The sequence below is a fragment of the Charadrius vociferus genome, unplaced genomic scaffold, assembly GCF_000708025.1.
Source record: "Charadrius vociferus isolate BGI_N301 unplaced genomic scaffold, ASM70802v2 scaffold195, whole genome shotgun sequence".
NCBI classification, from domain to species: Eukaryota; Metazoa; Chordata; class Aves; order Charadriiformes; family Charadriidae; genus Charadrius; species Charadrius vociferus.
In genome coordinates, this window is record NW_009648539.1 from 2,148,712 (window position 1) to 2,168,162 (window position 19,451).

At 44.5% G+C, this 19,451-nt stretch overlaps 1 protein-coding gene across 3 annotated transcripts in view; it reads right to left on the reverse strand.

Annotated features, from left to right (window-relative positions):
• Positions 1-19,451, reverse strand: part of FAM65B (family with sequence similarity 65, member B) — a 70,276-nt gene that overhangs the window by 16,035 nt on the left and 34,790 nt on the right. The window contains exons 1-13 of one of the 3 annotated variants that reach the window (XM_009885877.1): positions 19,256-19,381; positions 17,886-18,041; positions 17,212-17,290; positions 16,970-16,993; positions 15,851-15,904; positions 12,882-13,031; positions 11,860-11,923; positions 7,674-7,717; positions 6,161-6,286; positions 4,077-4,225; positions 2,781-2,910; positions 2,062-2,208; positions 43-732 (exon numbers count right to left, since the gene is read on the reverse strand). In XM_009885877.1, the coding sequence (XP_009884179.1) occupies positions 43-732; positions 2,062-2,208; positions 2,781-2,910; positions 4,077-4,225; positions 6,161-6,286; positions 7,674-7,717; positions 11,860-11,923; positions 12,882-13,031; positions 15,851-15,904; positions 16,970-16,993; positions 17,212-17,290; positions 17,886-18,041; positions 19,256-19,356 (1,914 nt within the window). In that variant the 5' untranslated portion in view covers positions 19,357-19,381. Of the gene's footprint in view, positions 1-42; positions 733-2,061; positions 2,209-2,780; positions 2,911-4,076; positions 4,226-6,160; positions 6,287-7,673; positions 7,718-11,859; positions 11,924-12,881; positions 13,032-15,850; positions 15,905-16,969; positions 16,994-17,211; positions 17,291-17,885; positions 18,042-19,255; positions 19,383-19,451 lie in introns of those variants that run through there. The other 2 variants (XM_009885878.1, XM_009885879.1) reach the window with 2 other exon arrangements.

A 19,451-nucleotide genomic window follows, 5' to 3' on the forward strand; every position in this document is an offset into this window, starting at 1 on the left:
TCAGATTTTTGCTAGGGTAGTATTTTCTGAAAACGTACTCACTTTTAGGATGTCATCTAGATGCATAACTTCTTGGTCCAGGTCCTGAAACTCTTTATACTGCTCTTTATGTGGCTCAAGAGCTAAGAGAAGCCCTTGCAAGGCTTCTTCAATGCTTCCATCGAGATAAGACTTATATCCTTCTGATTCCCCACTAATCGATCCCTCACACGGCAGCCTCTCTGGGGTCATGGGTGCCTCTGCTGATGTAAGCCTTTTTACCAGCTGCTTTGTGATGTTGCCCTCATAGGTATCCAGCTCCACAGGCTTGAGCTCTGAACCTTCATCCGTGTCCTGCAGGAGAGACACGGGGACGCTTGTTTCTATAAAGACGTGATCGCTCCCAGCATCAGAGGTTTTTTGGCAAACTGCAGGAGCTGGCCTTGGGGTGGCCTTGCTCTCAACCACTGCTCCCTCTGCCTGGGACAGCAGGTCCTTCGGCTCAGCGACAGAGTCTCTGCGGGAGTCACTGCTGCTACAGTCCAGGCTTGAGCTGTTGGAGGACTTGAGAGCTCGGTGCTGGGTGGGGGTCGCAGTGATGTCAGGGCTGGAGCTGATGTGAGCAGAAGAGGACTCTGCTGAGTTGGCAGGGGGCACGCGGTCTTCGTAAGGCAGGTCACCAAAAGTGAAAGAAAGAGGCCGCTTCTCGGTGGTTGCTGTTCCATTTTCAAAGACATCATCTGGCAAATTCGACTGAAAAGATAATAGAGAAAGAGAGAAAATGTTTTTCATGCAGCACTCGGAAGAGAAAAAAAAATACAGTGTATGCCTGGGAAAGAAAAATGCAAGGAAGAAGATTAAAGAAGCATTCAAGACTTGAGAGATGGGAAAAATATTTCAAATCCAACTTCTGCTTTCATCTGGCACAGCTCCTGATTTTGGCAGGAAAACTGCTGGAAAACTTGGGCTCAGCATCTCTCTGGCAAGCTGAGAGCTCCAGGAAGCAAGTTCCCAGAACAGAGACCCGAATTCTGCTCGTCCTACCAGATTCCCTCATACAGCATTTCCAGTGCATTGCTCTAGTTCCTGCAGCATGTCCCTTTTTAATGGTACTTAAGCCACCTTGGCTGCATTTTTCTACCCATTATAGATTTCCATTGTGTTTATTTTCTGACTTCTAAAGCAGCAATCCCTAAAATTTAACACAGTTTGCTCCCAAAGTTTCTCTAGTGCCATGGCATTTTAATGGTGATATTACTATGCTATTTCTTTTCTGTTGAAAGTATGTTCTGCATGTGGCATGGATATCTCCAATAATTGTTGAACATGACTTACATAGGAGTCCTGTTCAACATGATTTTCTGCCAAAATGACAAAGAATTTGTGTGGTGGCATATTGACCAGGACATGGATCATTTAGGAAGCAAAAACAGCATACACAGACCCCAAAATGATCACAGCATACACATACATTCATCTCTCTGACTGATCTAAGGGGAGCAATCACTGCAGGAATCACAACCTGCCTATCTGACCTACAAATTTTGCTTTGTTATGTGGCAAACTCGCACAAATGCACAGCACAGATAAAAGGCAACTACTATTTTGCTGACAATTTGCTGGAAAGAACACGTTGTTAAGGTGCACAAGGTTGAAGTGTCCAAAACTTGCATCTTTTTCCCAGCACTATTAGCAGCTATTTTCCCCTAAACATAATTACACTCAAAGGTTCATTTCTTCTTTCCCTGAAATGGGTATGCTTTTAGCATCTGAAAGTCAAGTTATTAGGCAAATGTATAACATCAGTCAGCGTAGCAGGCCATTTTTAACAATACCATGTTGGCTTGTATTCCTGTCCTGCTCTCTACCCACAGACAGTTGGCTTCTGATCATTATCCCTGTAGAAGCCAAGAGGAATTTTGATTTAACATGAGCAGCATGGGCTCACAATCATGTTCTCCCTCTAATCAGTCAGCAAAATGAGTGAGTTGCAACAGAGAGTGACACATGAAGCATGCGTGGGAATGGAGAGGCCACATGGGGACCGAAAAAATCCTTCACCAAACAAAAAACAGGACTCACATATAGCTCTAGCCCTGCTTTTGGGCTTAGCCTGAGCGATGGCAGGTCACTAAAAGAGCGACTGCGACGAAGCTTGTCAAAGAAAGTGTCTTGCAGAGCATCTAAGATTGTCAACTTTGGCCTGTCTTGCAGGGGATGCAGCCATTTCTTCAACAGTTAAAGCAAAGAGGGTGTGAGGAAGGGCAAGTTAAATGAATGCTTTGTAGCAGAGTACTAAATTACAGGCACGGAATGCAGCACTTGGAAAATTCATATCTGTACAGATGGCCAATTCAGTTTATACACAGTCCTGATTAAGCATTCAGAATTTGATTCATGCAAAATGGGATTCATGCACCCTGTGAATACCTTCGGTACAGGGCCAAATTTTATCATGGGACACATTAAAAATACTAGTGTTATAACAGTTGTTACTGTCACAAAATGAACACGTATCTTATAAAAATTATTCAAGTACTATAGCAGTAAGGCAAGAAGAATAGGTATGCAAAAATTGGCCACATAGTTTTAAAGATGCCAGGATCACAGTCACCTTCTTTTAGGATTAGCAGCTAGGAATGCACTTGCTTTGTAAGTATTTGTAAGGGTAACCTGCTGGAACCAGGGGGAAAAAAGCTTAGACGTGTAAAGCAATGAAGCATTTGCAGTGTTTGGACTGCTCTAGGGCTTCTCACTACATAAACATGAGGTTTACCAGAGAGATAAACAAGAGAGCTTACAAAGAATGAGTGGTCCTTGAAGGTTGGTGTTTCAGGGGTGCCTTGGCTGTACATGGACATTCTCCTCTGCAGAGCAGATGCCTTGCTCACATTTCCAGTGGACGGGGTCAAGTCTTCAACATCAAAGGGGCTGCGGACACACAAGCAGGAAAAAAAATGGTTGTTAGGCTGAGCAAGAAGGAATTTCAGGTCCATGGAAAGGACTTTTGAAAAGGTGGTTTATTAGCACATCAAAACCCAGAGGTAGCAGGTTTTTTTAACAGAAGTGTTAAAAAGAAAACATTGTTAATTAGACAGCAGGCTCAGAAGTGTGATTTTCGGTTCTGATGAAAGTATTCTACTCTCCGAAATCATTTATGTAGCGTAGACTGATGTTATTCTTCTCACATGAAAAGTATTCTTGGATTTGAGTTGACAAGTGTCACACATACTAATGAGAAAGGTGCTCTACTATTAATAGAGCTGTTGCATTATAAAGGAAACCAGTAGCTGTTATTGCTGGCTTTGTGTTTATTGCATTACAAGAAACAGCATAAGTGACTGCAAAAGCTAAAAGCATCAATGCTTCTTTAGAGGAAACAGTTACCAATTTTATTAAAATTGGTGTGAAAATTCAGTTTGAATCCTAACACCATCAGCTTACCTATGCTGACCAATGCAGACAGAATCACAGAATCATTTAGGTTGGAAAAGACACTTAAGATTCTCAAGTCCAACCACAAACTTAACAATGCCAAGTTTACCACTAAACCATGTCCCTAAGCACCACATCTACAATGGACAATGCCAGATTTCCCACTGCTCATGGTGTACGAAGCCGTTAAAAGCCAGCTTTTAAAGATGGGCCAACTTCTGAACTTGGCTATGCTAATGTGAATCCAGAGCAACCCAGCTGAACTTTACACTAATATTAAAAATTTTTGATGAATATACGAGGACCCGGTTATGCTCCTTTCTTCAGCTTGGGGGGGAAAGTATACACTTTAGGCAATTCCATGATTTCTCATCACTATCTGTTTCACATGCCTCCTAATGTCAGTACTCACCACACCTATTGTAACAGCTGAAACTCGGCCCAACTAAGAACCCAGGCACAAACCCAACTGCCACAGGTAATGCAGGGAACCTGGGGCTGACCACGCACTACTTCTCCTCTCCCAAGCTTGGGCCACAGTTCCTTCCCCATCTGCCTCAGCAGGGAGCAAAAAAGAGAGAAGACACCACACGGACATTTTCTTTGTTGGTTGAATTTTTACAGCTGCTTCACCCAGTGACCAACCAGCCAGCTCTACTTACTACCAGGTGATTTCAAGGTTCAGCTTTATTGTGCCAAGGTCGTTAATGTCTACTGCAACCACCTGAGGCCGAGCTGCAAACAGGTCTTTTGTTTCACAGGTAACACTTCCCACAAGGATGTGAGTAGCAAGTCCTTTAACTTCTGTGACCTGTAAGAGAAAAGAACAAGGTTATCTAGGACCACACAAGGCACTGCAATCCTTAATTACAAAACAATGGTTTTGATTTTCTGGCCTGGACCCCTTGCTAAAAGGCTTCTAAAATATGACTATGTTGCATCTTCATTACTTAAGGGAAAAATCAGATATATTTTTTTAATAAGTGTGTAGTTGTGTATGATCATGCTTCTATGTTTTCTTTATGGTTTTTTGGGTGGCAGGAGAGAACAACCATACTGGCTCAGACCAAGGGGCTATCCAGCCTCGGTACTTAGTCTTTTGCAGTGACCATAAGCAGAGTGCAGGTGATGAGTAAGGACAGGGAGAGAGGATTGGATGCCTTCCCGTCTAATACTCTCTCAGCAATAGACAATTTTCATGACAGGCAATTTCCTGATGTAGCTGGCCTACTTAGCGATTCCTGAGGGAGCTCGCTTCTATGTATTTGCCTCCTGTAACTCTGAAGCCATGTAGTTCACATCTACTATGGCCTTTGGTGAGGACTTCCACAGATCTATTGGTGAGGAACCACCTCCGTATGTTTTTGTAGTAAGAGTAAAGTACAGCACTATTTATACTTACATATATATCTGCCTGAAAATTCAGAGGGGGAGTTATATATGCAGCTCTGATACACAAAGAAACCTTTGGCTATTTGCTTGAAAGTCAGTTCTTGAGCCTTTTATGTGAAAGTCTTTGGAGAGAGTCCGAAAAGGGTAAAAATATATACATTAACCTTAATAGTACTGGGACTGTCCTTTGTAGCTCTTGTGTACTACAAGAAAGGGTTCTCTCCTAAACTTCCACCTTAAAACTGTCTTGTTACATTAGGAAGAGTGATTCACCTTGTGTCACAACTTGACTGTCTATGAAAACTTAGTGTCTTACACATTTGGGGTTATTTTGTCAGTGGCTTTGTAATTGCTTTCATTTTTTTTTTCATAAAGGTTTTGTAGTGTCTAAGTGGGACGTTTCCCATGAGACTTGCAAGACACTCCCCTGTTTAAGCTGCCTAAGCGGGGACACCTGGCATAATTATTAGCAGCAATTTCTAGACGGGGATCTGGGATTGAGTATCTCTGGGTTGGAGGTTTGTTGGAAGGAAAGCACATCTGCACGTGGACTTTCAGCCAGCAGAAAACTGTGTGGGGAGGCCTGGGCCAATGAAGGGATGAAGCAGTGGTGGAAAGATTCTGGTTTAGGAAGAAAAGTCGCTGCTGACGGCTAGGAGTTGCACAAGTTGCTTTTTCCCCAGGGAATGGGGCATAGAGTCAGAGGAAACCAAAGGCTTGCAGGCATTAAGAAATCTGGGGGACTGCTGTGCTCTAGGAAGCTGCCAAAAAGTCAGTGTGGTTTTTCTACAGGCCCCCACCTCATTGTGAGCAGAAACCTCACGGCGCTGCTGTGCTGTGCAGGGTGGTGGGACTGGACCTCAGGACTGGTCCAGCTTATGCACAACTGGCCCTTATGTGTGTTCCAACGAGAGAACTGCGTATTTCTCTAGATCAACAGGTGCTGCTCTCTTATCTAAGCAGTATCAACAAACTCAGCACCAGTGTGATTTTTTGGGGTTTGGGTTTTCTTTGTTGTTGTTTTCCTGAATGCTGTTAGCAAACAGGTTTCCAGTGTTCCCTTGGTTTGGTGCATATTATTTGAGTTGCTGGAGAGCGCTGCGAGGCAAGGGTCGTGTTAGTATGGCTATGCCACCAGTCTGGGGAGAGTTAGGACTCCCAAAGCGATTAGTCTTGTAGCATCTAGGTTGGACAATACTATAGCACTCCACTCGAGTAGGTGTGTTGGAAATACTAATGATGGCTCATTCCCAAAGAGTTTAATGATCTGCTGCTGCATTTTTGCTGGGGGTGCATGAGAAGGCAGCTTCTTGACTCCTGCCTTGCTTGCAGGCCAAGGAGTTAGCGTGCGCACCTTAATGGAGATCAGTCCAACAATGAGAGGGAGGAAAACCATTTCTTCTCCGTCCCAGCTTTGCTTGCCGTTCACTTCTATTTTGCCTTTCAGTTTCCACCGCTGGCGACCATAACGCATGAAAATCTGAAAAAGAAAAATCCTCTTATTTTCTTGAGAAATCTGCTCTCGTGATGTGCAAATATCAGAAACAGAATGGGGGAAAAGGTCTGAAATAGGTTGGAAGGGTTAGTGGTGTAGGTGCTGCCCTTCTGCTTCCCATTGAGCCAGAAGGAAAAGGACTATCCTGCAGGATCTCTGCCTCTCAGCTCTCCTCATCGCTCCTTTCAGCAAGGCACCCCTCACCCCAGCTTTCACCTTCGTATAACTAGATGACTCCGAACAAAGAAGCTACGGGAGTTTTAATGCTATCGACAGGGAAAGCAGCGGGGTGGGGAAGATTTGGGAGGGCAGGACAAAAGCCCCTGGGGCCTTTCCCAAGACCTGCAGCTTGCTGGATCTGCTGCCTTCCCAGGCAGTGGAGATGGCAGGTGAACTTTTGGCCACCCACTGTCAGAGGCCTCCCCAGCTGCGAGACTTTGGCTGGCTGGTGATGGAAACAAATGAGACCCCACAGTGCAACAACACAGTTTGAAGTGGTAAGAGCAGCAAGCTCGTTCTGGGCTGTGGGGATGACTGGGAGAGACCTGCACCAACCCATCGGCCCCACAGAGGAAGCACGTGCTGCTTGCAGGCATGAGAGGGGCAGGAGAGATTTGTCACAGGGAATGAGAGCAGGAACAAATGAATCGATGATCAGGACATCTGGGAAGTACAGGCTGGGGGTTGGATCCATACTCAATTTGTGAATTTCTTGCAGGGTAAGCTCTGTTCTGGATAGAGCTAGAGGCTTTTATTTTAATCCATCTCTAATTAACCTGCTCTTGATGTTCTCCACTGGAACACTGCAGTGACCGGAGATCCTGACACAGCCTCACAGCAGGTAACATCTGGGTCTCAAGAAATGTGTCTTTCTGCTACTCTGCTTTATGAAGTAAAGTCTAAACTTTCAGTAAAGGATGTCTGTTTCATTGGCTCTGCGCGCATGTGATGGGGCATATGCTTTTTTCCAGGGGAGTTAAAAATGTCTGTCATGAAAAAGACAGTGAGAAGCACGCCTTCATTCTGGGAGACACTTAAAAAATAAGGGAGGTTTGCTTGTGGGTTTGTTGTGGGGTTTTTTTGTTTGTTTGTTGGTTTTTTATTTAGTTTTTTAAAATAAATAAAAAAACAAAACAAAACACAAAACTTGTAATTCTTCAAATCAAATAATTTTCAGATCTTCTGACAGTTGTCCTGACCCACGTAGACATAAAGAGAACTGCAAGGCTTTTCAGAGCATATACCGCAAAAATAATAGCTGTCTCTTGGGGTGCTGATGTGAAAAGGCTTTCTTCTTCATTGCAATGTAAAAAGCAACACAAATCTGCCATTCTTTTGCTATTAAACAAATCATAAACCAGCGCAGACGTACCTCATATTGATCTCCCGGGCACAGCCGAGCGAAGCCAGCCAGACCTGAGAAGGAAAGACACGGAGAGGCTGTCGGAGGGCCCAGGGTACCCCGGGGGTGTCCCGGGGGTGCCGCTGCCACGTTTGGACGGGAGAGGGCGGCAGCCCCCCGGCAGCCACTCCGCCCGGAGGTGTTTTTACCCCCCCCCTCTTACTGCTGCCTCCGAGCCCTCCAAAGCAAGACTAATACCATCCCCCCACATTAATTTTCTCTCTCTTGGCGTTTTTGGTGGGATTTTTTTTTTGGTATACAAGTCATTGGGTTGTGGTTTCTTGCATATCAAAGATAGGCTCTTTTTTTCCTACAACAGCTCAAATTATTCTATAATAATTACAGAAAAAGAAGAAACAGCTTCCTGATGTCATCTGGCTTCAGAAACGGAGCTTAGCACCCTTACTATCATGATGCGTAGGCGAGCTGCTGATTACCGTGTAGTGCTTGCTTCTTAACACTTATCAGGCCGAGCTATACATTTTAACACAGATTCCTTTTTAGTACATCTTAATAGAAACACAAGAGGGGCTCCTTCTGTTTGGTTTTTCAATAACATTATCATTCCCATACAATCTGACTATCTTTCAATAAATAGTTAAGTACGTCAAGAAACATGACTGACATCTGTAATACGAGATTTATCCCATCTTTCCCTCGAGGGGGAGGAGTAGTGCAGCAAAACACTTGCGGTATACATTTGCTTGATTTTTGAAAACTATTTTTAAAGGTAGGACATGATTATGCTATTTCTATATTGGCACTGTGCACATGATAAGGAAAAGTTTCCTGAAACTTGTGACCATCTTGAAATCCCAAGGACGTTACCATCCCTCTCCTGGCCTTGTGACCTGTTCTTCTACCAGATGCAACTGGTTGGTTTTCATTAATCTAATCTTCTGACTCCACAGAGGGAACCTCTCTTTTCTCTCAGATCTCCTCAGAAGTTAGCTATTGCACTTGTTTTGGTATAAAAATTTACCCCGCTTCACCTGGGTAAGCCTAAAACTATGCCTCTAGTGTTGCAATGCCCAAGGAAACCAGCTTGAGGACACATATAAAGTCTGTGGCACAGAAAGGCATGAAAACAAACTTTCCAGGGTTTGGGGGCTGGGTTTATCCTAAAATGCTGTGGCTTAAAATACATGGGTGTGTTAAAATCAAGGCAAGTATGATGAACCCTAGTGTTGGCTTTATTTATTGGGCTGAATTAGTCCTGCTAGCTGGACTGTAGGAGCAACTAGATCCCTGCATGCAGTCATGGCCTGTCCCCGCGATCTGCTGATCCTCCTCTCCCATTTCTTTGACCAGAAATGAGTTTTCTTCACTTACTGTGTAGCAGGACAGAGAGGTCCTTGCTTAGAGCTCATATTACCAATTCCTTTCTAATTTATTTACTGTTTATAAATAATTTAAGCTTACTAGCACTCCACTGCTGCTCCTCTCTCCCCAGGCATGCTTTTATAAGTGAATTTGATCTCTGCTGGGACATCACTGAAAGTATCTGAGGAAAATAAACGGTCTTTTCTTTGCTCAGTGGATAGGGTGGGTGGGGGAATGCCTTTTAAAACTCCACGTGGACGTTGTCCAGCATCGAGGTCTTTGAGTGGTGACTGGCCCAACCAGGCTGGTCAAGTCTCTTCAGCCTGATGAAGAGCGGGCTAAGTGCTGACTTGATTACAGGGGATAAGTACTTTCACAGGAAACAACTTTTTGGTAACTGAATGGCTCTTGAGGGACCAAACGCATGGCAGGAGCCAATGGCTCTATTGTACCATTTCAAACATCAGGCCTTTGTAAAAGCACCGTCCTGGGCTTGTAACGCAGGTTGGACAGGAGGTTGCTCCTGCTGTGTCAGCATAAGTAATTAGGGGGTAGGGTCATTATGTGGCTGTGGTACGGCGGCAAGACACCAGTGTCCTTCATTGGCAGGGCCACCTGAAGTTCATGCAGCATGTACACCTCTGCTTGTGTGCAGGATGCTGGACACATGGACTGTGGTTGCTGGTGCTGGGTTCAGTGTTGCAGAGCCCCTGGTGCTTCAGGACAGCGTATTGCTCTCCTCGAGCCAAACAGCCGAGTGTTTTACCTCCTGCTGTCCTGGCACTTCCAAAAGGTATAGGGGCATTTCCCTATACATCATAACAGGACATGCAGATTCCATGCAGGAACTTTCCACTCTGTGTTTCCCAGTTTAATTTCAACAGCTGATTAATCCTAAGCAGTAATCAAAGCCTGCTGGCAAGTTTATTACCTCTATTTTGAAAAATGATTAGGCTTTTAAAAAAAAAAAAAAAAAATCCAACATAAAAACACAGTGTGGGTCCCCTGCTTCCTGACAGTACTGTGTAGGTTGGCTTGCTTTCAGTGTAAGTGACAGAGGGCAGAAAATAAAAATAACTTTCACTGGAATGGCTAGGAACAGATAAGCTTTGGGGAGAGGAATGCTTTGATTTTAAATTAGATCCTAAAGTTAGCTGGATATGCTGCAGTATAACATAAGGGGGAAGCTTGCTGTGTGATCTGCAGGCTTTTGTGCTCGAACTGTTGTGAGCTTTAGCAATAGCAAGGGCTGGATTGTCCTACTGGATTCCCATTCCTAGGGAAAACTATCTAGATAGAAATATTAGCTGTCCTAATTAGAGAATACTTAATGACACACCATTTCTCTTTCCAATTTTCTAATTTGGGCTTCTTTATGTTATGAGAACTGTGTTCAGAAGTAGGTGTTGTTTGGGTTTTGTGCTCTGCTCCTGCACGTGAGCGCAGCACATGGCTCCTCGAGAGCCCCTCAGCTGTGCTGGAGGATTTGGGCACACAAAAGAGAAGGGGGTCAGACCTTTTCAGCCCAGTCATTTGGCATGCCATGACATCTTCTGCAACGTGTCCTGCTGTCAGGAACTGTACATTGCACTGCATTTACAGCACGTAAGGAAAGGCTCCGAGGGACCTGGCCTGAAGCAGTTCCCTTTGTACATCGCGTGACCTCGTGTTTCCTTCAGCGTGTCCACGCTGCAGTTCTGCTGGGGGGTTTTGTATACAAATATCTAGCTCAGGTTCACTGTGTCTACCGTGTAACTTTACATCTATGCATCTTTGACTGCCTTTGCAGTACCTGAGAGCGGGGGCTTGAATACCTGACGTTTGGTGCTGTGGGACGGAGCTAGGAGAACTCTAAGAGCTGCTGCACTTGTTTTCTCTAGTATGGAAGCCTGGAGTAACTATTTTAACTTGCTCTAAGCTAGATAATGTCTCATGCACTGCAGCCCCTGGACACAACTAACTTACAGCCGTGAAAGGCCAGGCAAAAGCCTGCATGAGATTTGTGAACTCTAAAAAACTCCACCAGCAACACCATGGGTCTTTTTAACTGGGCAAGATTTCAAGTGAAGAATTAAGAGTGCACAAATATTTAGATGCTAATTTTGTTTTATACAACTATTTTCATGCCAGTGATTGAAGATCCAAAAAAGATATCCCTCTCTTCGAGATGTTTAGTCTTAAAGTGATAACAGCGTTAACAATACCTAGTGATTCACAGAGGCTTCAGGTAAAACTGATTCTATTGTATTCAAACCCATAAAGTCCCCTGTCATAAAGACAAGGAATAAAACTGCAAGATGAATGCCACCACTGAGTTAACTAGGTGTTTAAATGGTAAACTACTCCCAGGGCTTTGCTTTTTTGCATTTGTTCAAAAATACTGGTAGTGAGAATCAGCAAAAGTAAGGGACTTAGAAACAGCTGATGTCAAATTAAGAAAGTATTTAGAACTTCAGCTCCATGGGCATTTACATAATTTCCCAGTCATCTTCTTAAAGGATTATAGAAATAGAGACAAAAGGTACAGCAGCCTTCAAAATTGAATTGCTTTGGCTGTTAGGAGGGGTGTTTGTGGGAGGCAATTAGCCTTGAAAACACAAAGCAGCATCTCAGAAAGTCTCTCTGTAAGCTTTGATGTTTCCGGCTCTGTGATCCTTTCCACTGGGCAGAGGTCTAAGTCGGGAGTTTGAAGGCTCAGCAACGGGTGCGGTGAGGAAAAAACATAGCTACCATAAATACATGTCACAAAAGCATGTCTCAATGCCCTCACTAATGCACACAGAGACTGCTACCGTTCAGGGGGAAAGAAGGGGAAGGTGAAAAGGCAATTTACCTTTCATCTTGATGCAAAACTCCCCCAATAGGTTTTCCAGCTCTGCTTCTATGGTACACATGTTCTGTGTTGGAAAAGAGAATAGTGAGGTCAGACAAACCCTTTCTGCTTTTTTTTTTTTTTTTTTAAAGGTCTATTTGGAAAAAGAAGTTTCTGCTAGACAGCTGAAAGATATTTTGCAATAAAGTCAATCTGCCACAGCCATCCTTGCTGTTTAGCTAGGTCTGGCTGTTTAGCTAGGTCTGGCCCTAAAAACAGCAGCTATGCCTGCTCGCCACGAAGCTGAATGTAACCCTGTGCTCTTCTTTTGTTGCACTCTAATCCTCCTGTTGGCAGAGGGCAGTTGCGGCCCTTGAAGCCCAGGCCCTTGACCTGGTCACTGTCCCAGTCCTCTCTGGCCAGCACATGTGCCAGCAGCAGCTCCACACCAGAGTGGCTCCCAGCAGGTTTTTAATCTCTCAAGAAATGGGGTCTACATTAAGAAAAAAAAAGACTGTGGGAGATGGGTACCAGACCCTCTCCAGTTCTTCCTTCAGATTTCGGAAGGCTGTCACAGCTGGTGTGTGTGGATGTTTGTGACACTATTAGACCCTTCTTTGTCAACTGCCTGTTTAATGAAATAGATGCTGATCACAGCAAGAAAAACAGGATAGGATGCAACAGATGTCTGCGTACACACAGGTTCCAGCCAACATGCCATCCCAAAATCTGCAGGGTGGGAAGGACAAAGTTAGCATATATGTAGATTTGGGGCAGATTTGTGTTTTTTTCTTGTGCAGCAGTTCCTGGGTATAACCCTGCTCTCATAGAGCACAAGTATTATTATTTCAAGGAACTCTTTGGGCCCATGTCATCCATCTCTGTAAGTCATCAAGTATTCATCTGAAGATGAACAATAATTCCTCTTTGCTGATTTTGCTTTTAACTCTTTATCTGGGTGAAATTCTCGCCGAAATCAGTGGCAAAGTTCCCAGGGACTTCAAACAATGCGAGAGCAAAAGACTAAACGGATGAGGGTGTACCTCTGTGTACTCCTTGTAACTCCTGTTGATCTCGGTTAAACTCTCTCGAGCTGCTTTACTGGCAGGAGACATTGCAAAGGCTTGCTTCATTTTGCTGGCACCATCACAGAGACGTCTTTGGATACAATAGGCTTCATAAAGCTCATCCACCTAGTGGGAACAATGAGGGTGTATTGAAAAAAACCTGAGAAAACCCAACAAAATAAAACCAACAACCAATGAAGTAATTTGCATTACAAGGAAACTCAGCCAAACTGTTAGATCCATTGGAAAGGGTAAGCAAATGAAGTTGTGATACCATTACAGTCTACGAAAAAGAAATACAAGATAAAAATAACTTCCACTGTAAAAATCTTATTACAGCAACACCAGACGCTGCCAGCAATTCACCTGCTTGCCCTGCATGCCTTTAACCAGTGCTACTCCCTTTTCCCCCCTCTGGGCTACGTACAATCGTACTGGTAGGGCAGGCATGCAGCAAGCTTCTCAGATATATTGGTGTGGAAGAGCTCTTTCAAAGCCAACTGCAATGTCCACACTGCCAAAGTGGACTGGATGCCTTAAATGACACATTTAATAGGGCCAGCAATGTCTGCCGTATTGCTAACGCCAGCCATGGATCGAGACCGTTGCAATATTTAACTAATAGGTAATAATGGAAGCAGGCAGTGATTTTTTTTTTGAATTCTCACTGCCCATCCTCCAGAAACTTGGAGTCAGAATCCAAATCAGCACAAGTAAAGGGCTTAGAAACAGCTGATGTCAAATTAAGAAAGTATTTTGAAGTTCAGCCCCCCCAGGCATTCATATAATTTCCTAGTCATCTTCTTAAAGTCCTCTGGCATGACTTAGGCACCCAACATTTAGTAAGCAGTCTGGAAGTTTTGCAAAACCTACTCACCCTGGAAGTTCGGCAAAACCTGTTTAAACACTGTTAAACACACACTGTTTAAAGTCTCACCTGGGTCTAGCTTCAGAGTGCAATGAATTTACACGTCTCATGCTTTGGTTTCCCTTTTCCCTCTATATATTATATATTTCTATAAAGTTAATCTGCCAGATAGAGGAGATGTAGGTTTTCTAACCTGACTTTATCAGGGTGACAAGAAGGAAAAGAGTAGAAAAAGCTGTCTCTTCTTTCTGCTTTTAATGTCCTTGCTAAGATAGGGCAGTATTTGTTTTTTACCTAGAGTAAGGTTTTTCCTTTGTTATTTCTGACATCGAGCGAGCATCCTGTGCCCTGTGGTGCTTGTTGCTCAGTAGTGAATTTTCACAGCAGAGTTCCTCCCTATGAAAGCATCCAGCGCCTTGACTTCCTCAGTCTACGACTTTGTGTTGCTGCATTAGAGACGAGCCTGATGTGACGATCCAGGCATGTTCCAAATCCCATTTTCCAAGCCTGCTTAACCTCTAACAAAAAGTGCTGGAGCTTATTTGTTTGGAGCGGGACTGTTCTTCCTGACAGCTTCAAAGCCTTAGGTTGACTTTTACAAGGCTAGCTTGGATACCCAGTGGCCAAAGCCCCTCACTTAAGGGATCCCTGACTAAAACAGGGACTGCTTTACAAAGTGAGAGTTCAGCCAAGGGTAGTGGAGGCACAGGTAGCATTTTGCCATTTCAAAGTCACAAAAAAAGCTTCTTGGAGTCATATCCGCTCCTATTTCTCTTGCAAGTCAGCAAGCTAAAGAAAGCCACTATAAATAGCTGCCACTTGGTATTTACTTCTGCCATCAGGGTGCAGCGTTAACCCGGGGCTGATGTCCTGCCACTGCCCATGCGAGCACCGCTACAGCACACATATCTGCCCCCCTAAACGGGATGCTGCTGCGCATCCCGTTTTCCTCGCTTCCCTTCCCATATGGAGCGGTGGCAGGTAGATGGCAGAAGGCATCGTTGCGGCCCTGATGCAGTACAGCTGAAAAAGACCTTCTCTATCATTAGAAACGAAGATGTTTCTTTACCTGCCCAAGCTTGTAAGCTGTAACGCAGCACAGCTCTGTTGCTGTGGGTTACGGAAAGTGAACTAATGTACTCGGCAAGCTTGAGTAATACTGACCAGTGTTACCTCTTGCGTTTGGGGCTTTTAAGTCCTATTATAAGCTCAGAAACCATTAGCTCTGAGCAGGCTGGAGTGGGAAGAACTTGAATGGAAATGTTCTTTAAGCACTAATTTTGCCATTCATGTTGCCAGCAAGAGAGAAGGCGGTTTGGGGAACAAAATTTCAGTCTATCGCCTGATGATTTTTTTTTTTTTCAGCTCCAAGAGTAAAAGAAGATTGAAATTAAAAGGTTTGGATGGGTTGTCATAATTGGAGCACTTCAAGCTGTGCAAACGCTTTTCAAATGACTCTCAAAAGACATTTCATCCATCAAAAATAATTCATTCTTTTGTCAGGCTCAGAAAAGCAACTAGTCGCTAGCAGATATGTTTATAAGTAAGAGAATACATGCCATGGATTTTGTCCAGCTCTAAAATGTATTAGTATAAATCACAAGTACCTCTACTGACTATTCTCACCGATGTAATCAAGTGGATGTGGGCCCCAAACCACGCAGCAAAAACATTAGCAGTGAAATTCAGGAACAAATCCAACCTAGCTGCTGTGTACAGTAGAGACAACTGCTGAATTAAATTACTTTCAGATGCAACTCTCTTTCTACCTATAGTTTAACAATAAGCACGCGGTGAGATAGATTTTTCCCAGCAAGCATCCGATCCTACGTTCCCTCTGTACCTAAAAGCGGGTGGGAGTGTCAACGGGGCACGGGCGGACCTTGGGGGCTGCAAACCATGTGGGAACTCTTTCTTTGGCTCCGACCACCAGCCCATCGCAGTAAAAATACCGAATCTGGGATAGGCTTCGTCAAGGCAGCCTCCCCAGAGCGGAGGGGTAGCAGGAGGCCAAGGGTTTGTTTTCCTAATAACATAGGAGCAGATGCAGAAGAAAGATGATAGGAGCACTCATTACCTTGCTAATGTGGAACTCCAGCCTTCTCATGTATCTTTCGACCGCTTTGATTTGCTGAAGGAAAGAAAGAGGCAGAGGGTGAGGCACATTTAAATAAATCAGTAAGACATTGCCATGCTAGTTCTGCTAAGGTCTTCGAGTCCCCATAAGGCTGAGAAACTCCTTAAAACATGCAGGGTTTCGTTGCCCGTGAATTTGGAATCAGCAGTCCCACCTTACTAGTATGAATCTGCCGCTGAATATGGAGCTCACTGTCTTCTGTACCTAATGTATTTTTGAACAAAAAAGAGGTTTTCTTTGATGGAATTTCCCTAGATTTTTGAATTCTTACCAAAAAAAAAAAAAAGGATCAGAGCTTTTTTAGCACAAAATATAATATTACGAGTACTTTGAAAACCTGAATCAAAATTGAATGGGTTTTGCATTTCAAAATCCATTCCCTTCCTCAGCAAACTGTTTTTGACAGCAAAACCATTGCATTTTGACATTTTGACTGAAAAAAAAACCAACCCCTAGACTTGTTCAGGAAACATTTTTGAAAGCTTTCCTTTTGTTTCACCCAAAATTTTCCTGCGGGGAAAAATATTTTCCATTTTTCCTTCCCCAGAACTGGCAGGAGCAGGGATGAGCTGGGGTTTGACCCAACTCCCACAGCCACCCCTGCCGTGCCCCCACCAGGCTCCCACCCGCCTGGAGCCGGCAGGGTGAAGTTGGATGAGGCAATGGATTTAATGGCTGGCAGCTGGGAGAGATAGGAGGTCTCACTCCTCCACCTCCCTCTTAACTTTCCCTGGCACGGGTCTGCTTCCTTCCCTGTGCCCGTCCCAGAGCCAGTTTAACACGACAGACCCCGGGGAAGGGCTGATGGGGTAAGTTTGATGATGGGTTAATGAGCACAGCTGGCTGGCGGAGGCGCCAGGCAATACCACAGCCTCCAGTAAGAGGAGGGGAGTGGGACTTCTTCCTTTGCAAGAGCATATCAACAGGTAACTTCTCCCTCGATGGTGTTGGCCTGACTAGTAGATCCGTCTGAGAGAAGCTTCCCATGCCAGCTACGTATAACATAGGATATGGTATATATGCTTCCTTGCAAAACCAGTGTCAAAAGGGGTAACGTACCTTATCTAAATCGTACAGGACTCCCTGCAACAGAGAAGATGAAACTGTGATTAATTTTGCAACGTAACAGCACCACAAGAAAGTAATATTTGTCAGTCAATAGAAATCACAAACAAGACCAGGTCTGGAAGGAAAGAAGAGCATCAATGCAAATTCCCTACATCCCGCTCCCACCCCCTGGCTGCTCCAGCACCTCCAGGAGGTTATTGCACATCCACATGATGAAAAAGCGTGACACGTACCAGGCGTGAGTTTCTTTTCATGTCTTTTAACTGAGCAGTCAACTTATCCAGCTCTGTCTGGTGAACTTCCAGATACTCACTGTAAACACAAACCAGAGAAGGGATGCGTGAGCCCTGCAGCACATACCACGCTGGCTGCCGACCATCCTGAAAGAAAAGCTGCGCAACAAATGGCTTTCCTCATTGGATCCGTTTTCAGACAGAAACTCATTTACGTTGATCTATCCTAAAAGCAGCTCCCTGCTGCCTTTTGGGGAATAAACAGGAGCCACTTACTTAGCTGTGTGTAAGAGCTCAGTGTTTCAAGTAAGCTAATCTGCTGCTTAGTTTATGGGTTAGTGCCTTCCGATCGCTGCTCTTGTATCCAGCTGGTAAAAACCCCGTTATCATCTGGGATGTTATCTTAAGGGCAATACAAGCCTCTGATAGGACTCTAGGAAATTGGGAGGAAAAAATGTTGAAATCCTAGCTTTTGGGAGCTTTACTAGCAATTGGAGTGGAAATGGGATTCTGCCCTGCTTCCCATACAAATATGTCACATCCTAACTGTTACAGGTCTGAAGAGGTGTATTTTCCTCTCCTATGATTAAGTATCCCTGTTCCTGTGATATGTTTCTCTAGGCTCTAAAATGTCACAGAAAGCTTCAATCAACAAGCAGAATAAAGGCTCTTACTCCAGGCCATTCTTCAAGGCTCGGTAGACCTCTTCCATCCTCTTAGGCTGGGGCTCTTTGGGCGTGGTGCTGTTCTTATGGCCCAAATTATGCATTTTCTTCACCTTCGCTTGGGGCTTCTTAAGTGCAGAGGAATTTTCAATAAAGGAGTTACACCTGCAAAATGAACATTAAAGAGGAGGAAACCCCTATAAATCATAATGATCTCAAAAGAATGTAGCATGAAGAAATCTTCTGATATTATCTCTGCTAGCAGAAACGAACCTGCTTCTGTGCCTGCTAGTTAAAGGATTGCATTTGTTTACAGGTTAAGAGGTCTGAGCAGCGTGGGACACGTGCTGTCAGCTTTTGATGTGCCAGTTGCCTGGCCGAGATTTGAGCGCTGGTCTGGAAACGCTGGGCTGAGTCTGAGGCTCATCAGACGTTACTCTGTCCTGCCTCACGTTGCTCAGCCACAGCCATAAAAGGGCTGAGCTACATCCAGGTGCTAAAGACAAAGGGGAGCCCAGATAATCTCAGGCATAAAGCCTGGGGGCTCCTAAGGCAGACTGGGGCTCAGTCAGGAGTGTGTCTGGAGGACAGCATCATGACACTGGTCTTGAGCATGGACTGTAGGTAGCTCCGTATGGCAAAGGGAGGATAGCTGTGCTGCGTATAGGTGCCTCTTTGGTGACTCTGCTGGGGGTTGTCAGCATCTAACAACCATCACTGACTTGAGCTGATGATGGGAGGTGACCCTTTGCCTGCCATTTCTCCTCAATTGCTAACCGGTGGTCTGGCACTGGGAGACTTTACACAAGTTAGAATTAATTGTAAAGTAGCCTCTGAGGGCATCAGGGACTGGTTGACTTGGTAAGTAACTGACTCAAAGCCCTAAGCACTAGCTAAAGGGTGGTGCAAGGAAAAGCTCTGCAGCCAAGCTCTGCCCTGTTTCCAGCAGGACATGAAGGCAGCCCTGCAAAGGAAACAGAGTTCTTTCGAATTCATAGCAGTGTGGCAATGAGAAAACTGTCTTTTGGGTATCAACAGTCTTAAATTGGGGGTGGTGAGAAATGTACCATGTTCCTGCACATTTCACGTGTTGAAAAGATCACTGCATAAGTTAGTAAATTAAAATGATTCTTTGAAATTCTCTCGCAGCTCTGAAACATGCGAGGAAGCCCTGCATTAATGGAGGAGAGACAAACAGGCATTTGGTAGCTAAGGCAGAGGGCAACAGCTTAATTATACAAACAATAGAGAGAGAGATTTTAGCCTAGAAGATTTTCTTTTGCAATCAGAGAGAAGGCAGTCCTCTTTCGCCTCTTTTCCACCTTCACCCTCCCTTAGGGCCTGATTTGGAAACTCCCCTTAGAGACCACAGCACTTGCCTGGACCGTCTCTCCTGAAGCCCGCTGAAGCCAGCGAAGGACTGGCTTCTAATAATCCCATTAGGACCTCCTGGAGAGAATGAATGTGATCCTATTGACATGATTTCAGGGAGCCTGGAAGATATTCCTGAAAAAGAACGGAAAGCAGGTCAGTGACGATGGCGGGTAAGATGCAGGCAGTGAGGCAGGGACTGCC